Source organism: Monodelphis domestica, chromosome 7, assembly GCF_027887165.1.
Source record: "Monodelphis domestica isolate mMonDom1 chromosome 7, mMonDom1.pri, whole genome shotgun sequence".
Taxonomy (NCBI): Eukaryota; Metazoa; Chordata; class Mammalia; order Didelphimorphia; family Didelphidae; genus Monodelphis; species Monodelphis domestica.
The window spans coordinates 81,243,609-81,256,556 of record NC_077233.1 but is presented as its reverse complement, the minus strand read 5'-3'; the positions used below and the strand labels follow the sequence as shown (position 1 = coordinate 81,256,556).

The following is a 12,948-nucleotide window of genomic DNA, read 5'->3' as shown; positions in this document are numbered from 1 at the left end:
GCCAGGCCAGTTTATCCTATAAATCTCTTCAAAGATAAGAAAAGTTATTGTTCTTTTCCAGTTCAAACAGGGAAAGGATCCTATCTTTGATTTTGAAAGTCAAGCAAAAGGCACTGGAGAATGAAAGAATGACAATCCTTTCACCTCTCAAGCTCATGAGAAAAACAGCAGTTCTTTAAGCCATAATGGAAGGCGAAGAAAGATGACATTTCCCCAGATTTAGGGATGGCTATAAAGGGTCAACAACTTGTGAAGAGACATTTATTGTTTGACCTGAAAGAAAGGTACCATAAATGCCATAACTCTTCAAGTCAAATATCACAACTCTTCCACACTTGTTGGTAGAAGAAAACAAAGTATATAGGTTATGCAATAATTAAGAATGACTGAATAAACTATGTTATATGAACATAATGGAATATTGTTGTACTAGTCACTTAATTAACAAGGATTGATTAAGTATACTATGTCAGGTATTATAGAAAGTCCCATATGATTAAAAAATGAATATGAAAAACTTAAGGAGATAATGGAAGATTTGTAGGAATTGATACAAAATTAAATAAATAGAAATAAGAGAATAATAATTACAATTACTTTAAACATGTAAAGGAGGAAAGGGATAGTCAGATACTGATGAATAACAATGATTAAATTTGATCAAAGAAAACAGTAGAAATTTGGAAATATATGGGTACCAAAAATAAGATATACTGTAAGACACAGTTGCTGTGTTATTTAGGTTTGATTAACTGCATTCATTTGTCTCAAGTGAGGGTTCAATGAGGTGGCAAATAAAATGAACATGGCTGGTATGAAAGAGGCAGCTAGGTGGCACAGTGGATAAAATGCCAGGTCTGAAGTCAGGAAGACTCATCTTTTTGTGTCATCTGTCATCAGACACTTAGTTGTATGACCCTGGAGAAGTCATTTAATCCTATTTGTTTCATTTTCTCATCTATTAAAAGAACCAGAGAAGGAAATGGAAAAATGCTCCAGTTTCTTGGGCCAAGAAAACACTAAAGAGTTCTGACATGACTGAAAAACAACAAAATGGCATAAAAATGAGAAGAATATACACAAACTTTGTAAACAAAACTTGATTCAACCTGAAAGATGAGTCTATTTCATTTTCATTTCCAGGGTCACAAAATGGCACTAGAATGGCAAACTGTTAAGTGGGGAGAAAAAGAGCACTAAGCTAGATCTTGCTGATATTAATGAGACTCCATTTTTTCCTTTACTGGTCATATGGCTATTGTCATACTTAAAATAAAATAGAGCATCAATAGAGCCCAGCTGAATAAGTCATGAGTTCCCATAAGCACAGGAGTTGAGTTTCCATGGCCCTTGTAGTCATTCTATCATTTTGATCTCCAAGTGGAAATTGTTAATGAAGCTAAGACTATTCTTACCATTTTAGTATGTGAGCTCTATTTAATCAAATATAGGACAAAAGTAAAGAGACCGTGTCATCCTTTAGGGACTCTTCAGAATAATAGCTTTGTGAATAATGGTAGGGACTGTCCTTCATTAATGATAAATCCCCAGATAGACCCTACAGAGGAAGAAAGATAGTTATTGGGGGGGGGGGGAGAGGAGAAAGATGATAGCTCTCCTCAAATATTTGAAGGGTTGTCAGAAAATTGGCTCCAGATGGCAGAACTAGTTGCAATGGGGTAGAAGTTGCAAAGAGGCAACTTTAGGGTAAATATTAAGAAAAATTTTTCTTACAATAATAGCTATCTAGAAAAATGGGCTGCTTGAGTTGATATAAGGATTATCCACATTGGAAGTCTTTAAAAAAAAGTAGAGTTGATCTATTCTCAGCAATACTGCTGAGAATTTGAGGGTATGAGTAGGAGTAGATCAAAAGTGTCAAACTCAAGACCTAACACTCAAAGTACAGGCTAACTAGAAGTAATTGAGGGGGCAGCTGGTAGCTCAGTAGACTGAGAGCCAGGCCTAGAGATTGGAGGTCCTAGGTTTAAATCTGGCCTCAGACACTTCCCAGCTGTGTGACCCTGGGCAAGTCAACTGCTCTTATGCCTTGGAGCCAATACTATGTATTGGCTCCAAGATGGAAGGTAAGGGTTAAAAAAAAAAAGTAATTGAAGGGCAGCTAAGTGGATCAGTGTATAGAGAGCCATGCCTGGAGACTGGAGGTACTGGGTTAAAATCTGACCTAGAACACTTCCTTAGATGTGTGACCCTGGGTAAATTTCTTAATCCCAATTGCCTAGCTCTTACTGTTCTTCTGTCTTGGATTATTTCATCTTCAGTGCCACAATATGGCACTGCAATGGCAAAATGTTAAGCAGGGAGGGGGGAAAAAAAGCTTTGATCCAAGGCTTATTGGCATTAATGAGATTCCATTTTTTTCTTCTATTGGTCATATGGGTATTGTCATACAGCCTTAGTATTGCTTCTAAGACAGAAGGTAAAGATTAAAATAAATAAATAAAATGAACTGGGAGATATGGCCAGCAGGATATATTTCTATTTGAGTTTGACACCATTAGACTAGATGGCCACTGAACCCCCTTCTAAATGTAAAAGTCCTTATATAACCTCATTTTAGTGTTTTAACACAAAGTATAAACATAATTAAACCAACCCCCCCAAAGATACATCAGCAGACTCTTCCCATGAATAAGAAAGCCAAAATAAAATGTCCTCATTACTACTGTGACAATGAGACTTTTATAAAGCTTTGCCCACACTAGCTTGTCTTAACATCAGTCTCTTCCTAACAAAAGTAAATTGTAACATTATGAGATAAAAAGAGGGAGTCCTTTGCCGAAGAGGGAAGGCAGATGGAGGGAAAAGGCATGATTCCAAACTGGCAATAATTTCTGCAGTAGAAATCCAGTAATTCAGTGTTTCTGTTTTCATCACCCACAGCATTCAGGGAATAAGAAACTGTTGTAACTCACTGCCTTTCAATGGAAAACAAACTTCTTTTGGCTTGGCATACCTTATTTTTCAAAGCTTTACACATACTGAAAAACCAAAGCTGGAGTTGCTTTCTTCATCAAAAATATAGTTAAAAGGGAGCTCCCCAGAAAGGGCTCTACTCTGCTCTAATTGCGAGATGCTGGCATTCCTTTTAAAAGCAACCAATCCAAGCAGTCCCACCTACCATTGGGATTGCAACACTGAATGGGGCCCATTGGAAAAGCAAGTGTTTCACTACCCAACAAGGAAATTCTCTGTTTAATAGCTATTAACTTGAGATTGAATAAGAGGGGGCGAATGAAGGTACAGAAGACTAACATTTAATGAGATAATAGGGCATGGATACATTCCTGAACATCAATGAGTGGTTTTCACCAAGGAGAAAAAAGTATCTACAAAGAAAGCAGCACTGAGCCAATATGGATAAGGTCATTAAAGTGGAAAAGTTTAAAATTCTTCCTAAAGAAGTACATATGAGTAGGTTCACAATGAGAAAGAAGTTTGCTACGATAGATATAGCGAAGGTAGAAGGATAAAAAGTGATATATGGTGCTAATAACAAGTAATATTATATTTTTGACAGTTGGGTACTTCTTTATTGGACCTTTGCTACAAAGTCCAATTGTAAATAATACAGATATCCTTCATTATTGCAGCAAGGCAAAATGTCAAATTCTGACAAACACAATGGACCAAATGATTCCCAAAAGCTCAAATTTACAAATCTTGAATCATGGAAATAACTAAATCTCATTCCAATATGCAGAGGAAGGATCAGTCATTTTCTCTTTATAATTAACTCGACATAATATTTACACCCTTTGCTCAATCCTTTATGGCCTAGTAGATAAGCAGTAGGGAATTGAGGCATAGACTAGAACAAAAGGGCTTGCCTAGTCACAAAGGTTATAAATCATACTTGATGGTATGGGATTCATATTCAGGTTTTCCTATCTCAAGATAAGCACTCTACCCATTATGCCACAGTTCCTCCTCTCATTCCAAAACTAAAAATAAAACAGAAATTGAAATGATACTTTTCTCTCCTGAAATATCACTAATAAATTCTCATTCCAGTTCATAGAGAAGAGGAAGTCACCAGGCACACTGCAATCTGGCCTGGCTGCTTCTTCAGTAAGAAGATTGTTATCACTGACAAACATCTACAGGAAGTCCTAGTGGTGTGAAATACTGAGCTACTCTTTCTTTCTTTTTCTAGGGACTTACCATGGAGTTGAGAAGAAAGACTATGTATGTAAAGTAGTAAAGCGACAATATAAGATAGCATGTTACATTCATAATGAAAGAAATGAAGCAAGATTTGGGATTTCAAAAGGAAAACAATAACAAGAATATTAGTTAGCATTTATATAGCACTTTAAATTTAAAAAACACTTTAAAATATTTTATATCCATAATATTTTTGGGACATAGGTGCTATTTTCTCCCCCATTTTATAGATAAAGAAACTGAAAACAAACACAAGTTAAGTTCAAGGCCACAGTTAGTCAATGTCTGAAATGGGATTTGAAGTCAGATCCTACTGTTTCTAGGTCCAAGGTTCTATTTGCTGTACCACCTAAATGCCAAGGAAATGAGAAAGGCTGAGGAAAGGCATAGAAAAGAAATGAAAAGGGAACTTCATCTCATCATTAGGAGGCAGATCTCTCTCTCATCTTTTTTTTTCTCTCTCTCTCTGATATTCCAAATCCTTTAAGCTTAAATTTCAAAGCAGGGAATACTCATAAGGTGGCAGCAGTTAAAGGTAAAAAGGAAAAAGAATATAAGCAAATCAGACGTCAAAAGAGAGAGCAAATTTCCCTTAAAGAGAAAAACAGAGGTAGAGAGTAAGAGAGAAGGAAAGAAAGAATGAGAGATAAAGAGAAAGAAATAAAGAAGGAAGGAACAAAGGAAGGAAGGAAGCAAGGAAGAAAGGAAATATAGAAGAAATTGATAAAAGAGATTAGAGGAAAAGTTAGATGATATAGTGGATAGAGCGACAAGCTTGGACTCCGGAAAACTCCTCTTCAAGAATTCAAACTGGCTTCACACATTTACTAGCTGTGTAATCCTGGCCAAGTCATTTAATCCTGTTTGACTCAGTTTCCTCATGAGTAAAACGAGCTGGAGAAAGAAATGGCAAACCACTCCAGTATCTTTGCCAAGAAAACTCCAAATGGGGACACCAAGAGATAGACACTACTGAAAAATGACTGAACAACAACAAAATAGATAAAATAGAAATAGCAACAGAGAAATGAATGATAGAGGTAGAAATAGATAGATGATAGAGATAGCAATAGAAAGATAGATAGCTAGGGAAATATATAGTTAGGTAGACAGACAGAGTATTTATTAAGTGTTTCCTATTGCTAGCAATTGAGTAATTGGTTTAGACCTCACCAGTGCATATATGTTCATTCCCCCATTCTGAGTATTGAAGAGAATACTCATTCCCCACTTTTCTTTAAGAGCTATGGGTAAAGTGGAGGTTTATTTTTCTTTAATAATTGGAAGGTTCCTGATTGCCCTGGTGTAGTATTACCACCAAAAAGACAGATTGCCACCCCTTCAGGTCTTTGTAGATTATCTTTGTGAAACATTAACACAATTCATAGGCAGGCCCATACATAAGGAGTACAACAGAAATGTCTTAAGCACTAATTCAGAACTAGGCATTGAAGCCATGGCACTCTCTGATGTCTTAAGAATGCTCAAGGTGGGATACGGGTTCAGAGCTCTTAACTTGGAGTGCATTTCTCCAAGCACTGTGACACATGCTACTCAACAAATGCCTCTAAAACTGGGGGACTGGATTAGATGATCTCTAATTTATTAGTTTAAATATATGTAATTCAAAAGACTATGACCTTTGCTTCTATGACCTATGAGTTATCTGTGTGGAATGACGAAAAGAAAAAATATATTTTTTCAAGGAAGCATATTTAAATCAGGGCATCACTCTAAGTATACAAAATACAAAAGAAAAAAAAAAGATCTTGCTCTGGGCCTAAAGCAGAGAATTCCCTCATTCTAAATACGCATGATTCATGACTTGGCTGTAGCAATATTATGCCAAATGTAATGATATCCCTCTAAACAGCCTGAATAAATTGATGAGTTTCTGCCCAATACAACATGAATGCACTCCTTTCACCAATACTAAATACTTTCTATCCTGTCTCCCTTCTAGGATCTAAGTGAGCAATGCAGCTAGAATTCTGGAAAAGGGTGGAACAAGGATCTCCTGCATTCCTGTTCAAATAATGGCCAAATAGAAGATATTTTTGCTTGATGTTAAGAATCAAGAATGGCCATGAAGGGGAGATATTCAATTCTCTAAACACAAGGAATAAGGGAATGTTATAACAATAAAACAATAGGAAGGATCTATGACTTTAGTAACATAGGAAACTTTACCAGCACAGCACATGTCTTTCTATGACATTATAGATAGGGAGTTACTTGATCCAGAAAAAGATTAAATGACATATCCACAGTCATATAACCAGGGTCATATTGTGCCTATCAGAAGCAGAATTTCACCCCAAGCCCAGCACTCTATTCACTGTTCCATGATAACTCTAAATAACAATAACAAAAAAAAATAATAAGGAACAGTAGAAAGGGAGATGAACCTATTCAGATCCTCCTTAGACATAGCTGTGTGACCCTGGGTAAGTCATATGAATTCTTCTCAGTTTCCTCATCTATAAAACAGAGACAATAAAATCACTTCCCTCCCAGGGTTATCAAATAAGAGAACATGTAAAGTGTTTTGTTTTTTAAGAATTGAAAATTTGTATTTTATTTATTTATTTGTTTTTTTATTTTTATTTAATTAATTTATTTAGAATATTTTTCCATGGTTACATGATTCATGTTCTTTTCCTCTCTTCCTCCTCTCCCTCATAGCCAACGAGTAATTCCACTGGGTTTGTAAAGTATTTTTGCAAACCTTAAAGTACTCAATGATAAAGCAACTAGGTAGTACAATGGATTGAGTTCCAGGACTGAAGTCAGGATTGCCTGAGTTCAAATTTGTGATGATATGCTTACTGGCTATCTGACCCTGGGCAAACCACTTATCCTTGTTTACCCCAGTTTCCCCATTTGTAAAATGAGCTGGAAAAGGAAATGGCCAATTACTGCAGTATCTTTTCCAAGAAAACCCCAAATGCGTTCATGAAGATTCAGATGACTGAAAGAACCAAACAACAAAGCTAGTTCTGAAGATGATGATGATGACACCAAGTGTTTTGCCAAATATAATGATATTCTTTTAATCAACTCGTGTAAATCAGTAAGTCTCTATCTAGCATTCCATGAGAGTTTACTAGCACAAAAAACTTCATACACTGTCTCCCTCCCAGGGATGATGATGATAATGACAATGACTAGAAACCAATATTCCTAATACCTACTTCTAGTCCAGTGTTGGCAAACCTATGGCATGTTTGCCTGAAGGGGCTGCTCCCCTGCCCTCTCTATGGCACCTGAGGATATTTCTCACATCACCCACCTCTCTGCCCAGCAACCCAATGGGAGAGCTTCCTCTCTCCCCTTTCTGGGGTAAGGGATGGGGCTCACATGTGGCATGAGGATTGCAGTTTGGGCACTCAGTCTCTAAAAGGTTTGCCATCACTGTCCTAATCCAATTTTGCTTCATCTAGACAAGAGGATGAGATCCAAAAGAACAATTACTTGCATTCCATATAGACATATTTATCATGTCATGTCTATAAGTTTCCAAAGGAATTAATCACTCAGTAAAAGATCCCCATCTCCCGAAGGAGCAATTTTGGGCACCATTAGGAGAAAGCAGTCATGTCAACCAGTGGCTAATATTATTGTCTAGGGACACAGGAACTTTCTTGCCCGCTTCTAGAACAACTTTATGATATCTTGGTTCAATCACAAAATATCTCCCTTTTGTTTACTTCACTCCTGGGAGTAGCAATTTGACAAGTGTTTTTTCTTTACTCTTTCCAACCTAACCTGATTCTCATCCAGTGATTCACAAGAGATGAATGATATTCTAAAACAGATAAGAATCGCTGTAATTTTTGTCTGTTGAATTCTATACCCTTCTTGCTTGTTTCTGTAAAGAAATTCTGCATGTGGTGTCACCTCATTCCTTTAGTTTTTTCCGTGTTTCCACTTGCGATGCCATAGTTTCTAGTGTGTGAGAACTGAGAGTGCATCTAGATGAGTCAGGGGAAAAAACATATGGCCATACCTCCAAAAGGCTTTCATGGATGATCATGGTACTAAATACATGGTGTCCCAAAAATCTTACTGTAGTTTTAAGATATTAATACTTGACATTTCTCTAAGACTTTTTGGAACATCCTGAATATTTATTTGGCTCACTGTGTTACAGAAGGAATCATAATCCATTACTTAAGATATAATAGACTGAGCTGTATACCTAAACAAAAAAGGAGGATATTTTAAGGGATAAAGATCCCCAGAAATTCACAAACATGTAATTTTAGGAGTACCTATGTATACTTCATTGATGGCCACTCACTATTTACAGCTTTTCAAAACTCTGACCAAAATCCAAACACTATGTTTTTCATGAACTCTCAGAAATCTATGACTATTCCATGCATTGCTATGGATTCCAGTTCTATAAATAAAATGAGATCAAATCTTCTAAGTTTGTCAATAAGCAGTGGATCTGTTTTCATAAAGGCAGTGAATTCTCTATGCTTCTTTTCAGCTACTTCATTTATTTCACCCCAACGAGAAGCCATTTGAAGATTTTAAATAAAAGACCACTTAACTCACCTTCCCCATCAGGACTCATATTTTCATAAGAATCCCACCGGATCAATGGGTCTACAGTGTTGTAATCCACAACCACTCCATGGTCATTCTTTAAGTGTTCAGATCCTTAGACAGAGGACAAAACCAAAATCAAGCTGTCAAAAGTGAAGCCAGAAGTTTCTTTTATCATCAGTTCTGTGAGAGGAAAAAATTTCCAGTGGGCTTACCATTAGAAATGGTAGAAGTGGTGAGATGAGTCAGAACTGAGTAACTTCTCATCAATGTTACGAGAGAGGGTAGGGCACATTTTTTTGAGACAGTCAAGAGAAAAACATCACAAAGCCCAAAGGTTAAGGATGTAGCAGAGAGATTTTAGATTTTTTGGAGGGGAGGATGTTCTTGTTTATTTGTTGTTTTTCCCCTCCAGCCCCACAAGTCATATCTTTAGGGCCAGAAGGGAATTTGGTGTCAATCTCCTCATTTTACAACTGAGGCCCATGGATATTAAGTGAGTTGTCCAAAGTCAACTATCCAAAGTGATAGTGCCAGCATTTACCAAATATCCTAATCCACTCTACCTCCCTGAAATGATTTTAAAATGGCAAAGAACTTTTTATTATATGATTTAGGGTGTTGGTTAGATTAATGATCTCTGATGTCCCATCCAAATGAGATTTTGTGATACTTGAAAAAAGGAGGTACAGGAAAGAATTGGGGGTATTCATGGTAGTAGAAAATGCTTTTATATTTAACAAAAATGTCTTTGACATTTAAGTATATTCCAGCTTTGTGGGAATAAAATTACATGTGGGAAAGGACGATTATTTTTAGTTTTTACTTTATAATCAACTTAAAATATAAGAATTTTTTTCATACACTGAATGCTGACCTTTTATTTTCTCAGGAGTAGCAGAAAAGACTAATTCTATCTTCCCATAATCAGGAAAACGGTCATCTGAAATCAAAGAACAACATAAATGCATTCAGAAATTAGTAAGTAAAACAGAAAAAAAAATCTGAATTATTTTTATACATTGTTTGTATTTCTTATCTTTCAAAAAGGAAATAATTATTTTCCATTGCAGAAAGTTGTCTCCTCCCCATTCCCAACCTGCTAAATTCAATAAGTTCTCCCACAGCAAATCATTCAGTAAATCTTAGGACCTTAAAGAGCTATCTGGAGCATTAAGAGATTAAGTGAATTTCTCAGGGTTATACAGCCAGCATATGTCAAAAGTGCAACTTGAACCCAGGTCCAAATAAAAAAAAATTGTCAAAAATATGACTTAAGCTTAGACCAGCTCTGTATCACATACTGCCTCTTTCTAATAAATATATATTATATTATTTTAAAATTAAAGAATAAATATAAAATCACTTATATTTTAAAATGCTTTGAGATATTTTTCTTTTCTTTTTAAAACTTTTATCTTCTGTCTTTGAATTGATGCTACATATCAGTTTTAAGGCAGAAAAGCAGTAAAGGCTAGGTAATTAGAGCTAAGTGACTTGCCCAGGGTCACACAATTAGGAAGTGTCTGAGGCCAGTTTTGAACCCAGGTCCTCCTGATTCCAGTCCAGGAATTCTATCCACTGTGTTACCTAACTGTCCCTGCTGTCTTTCTTTTCTAGGCAGTATTTCACTATCCTCATAATAAAGCATGTCATCAACAACACACAGACATGGAAACCATAGGGCCAAGGAAATGAGCAATAGGAATAGAGGTACTAGCAATTCTTAGTTGTGCATACTGCTGTCAAACATCAAATATACATCGCAGAGAACAACATTCAGAGCCTTCAGAACTCTACCTTTGTTGGCATCATCCAAATCTTCTTTTCTAAACATAAGCCCGTAGCCCTGAATGGCTCCTGTATGAAATTGTAGGCGAAAAATGACATCGCGAGTGGCAGATCGATATTTTTTGTGGTAACATTTCAGCTGTGTTAAGAGAGAGAAACAAAAGAGAAAAATCTCCATCAGCAGATTTCTTTGGGGGAATCATTTTTATTATTTGCAAATTTCACACCTATCTAAGATGAGAAGTTCTCAAACAATAAATAACGAGTGGATCAATTGTTTCCAGTGATTTCATGTAAACACCTCCTGTTCAAAACAAAATGTTGCCTTCTCCATCTTCTGTAAAGAAAGGTTACTGAGAATCACCTCAACTATTTTAAAGCCTTCTGATAGTAAGTTACTATCTTGCCATAATTTAATTATGATACTTTTGATAAGACATTTTAATACTTTTCTCCTAGAGCACGGTTCATAGACTCAAAGGTGAAATATCATCTAGTCCATGATTTTACATTTCAGGAGGTCTCACCTAAGCCATCTCAGACAAATAAAAATTTACTGTATTTAAATGGTAGCTAGAATCAAGTAATTTTTTCTAATTTTTTTAAATTTTTAACCCTTTTAATTTATTTTATTTGTTTTACCAGATTCCATGAACATATAGCTTTAACACTCATTTCTTATATTTTGTAATCCATGTTCTCTTTTCCTCCCTTCCACCCATTCCCAATCCCTAGATGTCAGGCAATATTATATAGATTATATATGTGCTATCATCTAATAAATATGTTGTGAAAGAAGACAGATGTTGCTTATAATAGAGAACAATTCACAAAGAAAATAAAATAAAGAATGGCATGCTTCAATTAGCATTCAGACTCTATCAGTTCCTTTTTTGATGGTAAATAACTGTTTTTGGTCATGAGACCCTAAAATTGTCTTGGTTCCTTGCATTGATGATAACATTTAAGTAATTCATAGTTGATCATCATCCGTTATTGTTGTTACTATGTACAATGTTATCCTGGTTCTGCCCACTTCACTTTGCATCACTTCATATGTCTTTCCAGGGTTGTTTGTTTTTAAAATGATAATCCTGTTAGCATTCCACTAAAATCACATCACAACTTGTTCAGCCATTCCCCAAATGATGGACACCCCTTCAATTTCTAGTTCTTTGTCACCATAAAAAGATGTGCTATAAATATTGTAGTACATGTAAATCTTTTCCCCCTATCTTAGATCTCTGGGCTACAGACCTACCAATGGTATTGCTGGGTCACAGAGTATGCAAAGTTTTTACAGCCCTTTGGGTATGGTTTCAAATTGCTGTCCAGAATGACCAAAATTTTAGAACTTTATTTGCAAAGCAACTAATTTTTTGATGTTTTGATTTCAACCCATTTCATATATTCACAATGGATGATCCCTAGTCTAAAAAAAGGAAACTTCATTGTTCTTTGATAATTAATAAATCTATAATTTCATGAGCATATATTGTATAAATTATATAAACTTACAATCCATTTATGCTTCAATAATCTATTCTGCAGTCTTTTGGGTAATAAGATGTTACACTTAGCCAGGCTAACCCTCAGGCAAGGAACATATATTCCATTAATTATAGCTAATCATGATGATAATAATAATAATAGCTAGCATTTATAATAACAATCTAAAGTTTTCAAAATGTTTTACAACTATTAATTCACTTGAATATCACAACAATTCTGAGAGGTAGGTGATGTTATTAGACACATTTTACAGGTAAAGAAATTGCAGCAGACAAAGGTTAAGTGACTAGTCTAGGGTCACATAGCTAATATTTGGGGCCAAATTTGAACTTAGATCTTTTTAATTTCATGTCCTAGCATTCATGCATGGTGCCAATTAGTCTTGGGTACACTTCTATCTTGGTATAATTTGGAAATTGTTTTTATTTTAATGAAATAACCTTCAAGAAATAAGGGTCTGTACCACAACATCAAAGAGATATTCTTTTCCTAATTCTGATAAGATTACAGGAGGGCTTTGATGAAAAAGTCATACTTGCATATACTTAAAGCCAATATGCACACTGGCTATATAAATAGAGATTATCATTCATTTGCCCCAGATCCTTCTGTTCTTTCACATAGGTTAAATCAAAAGTCAATCACAAACATATTTGAGTACAGTTGAGGAAACAGAAGATACTTCCTGGGGCTTGATTTCTTCAAACTAGACATGGGTTACCATGTTCTTATATCAAAGTCTAAACTTTTGTTTAATCTCAAACAACTCTGAAAGAATGTTAGTCAGTAAAATGGACAACTATAAGGATATAGAAATGGCAATGAAACATAGAATCTACCTCCTTTCAGAGAGAGAGAGAGAGACAGAGGTGATGCATTCAAGGAACAGAATAAAATAGG

The 12,948-nt window shown here is 35.5% G+C and overlaps 1 protein-coding gene across 12 annotated transcripts in view; it reads right to left on the bottom strand.

Moving 5' to 3' along the window:
• The window catches only part of TNS3 (tensin 3), a 481,975-nt gene that overhangs the window by 139,507 nt on the left and 329,520 nt on the right, over positions 1-12,948 (bottom strand). For all 12 annotated transcript variants that reach the window (XM_007500437.3, XM_056804865.1, XM_056804871.1 and 9 more), the window contains 3 exons: positions 10,546-10,675; positions 9,623-9,688; positions 8,755-8,859 (listed from right to left, as the gene is read on the bottom strand). In XM_007500437.3, the coding sequence (XP_007500499.2) occupies positions 8,755-8,859; positions 9,623-9,688; positions 10,546-10,675 (301 nt within the window). The remainder of the gene's footprint in view (positions 1-8,754; positions 8,860-9,622; positions 9,689-10,545; positions 10,676-12,948) is intronic.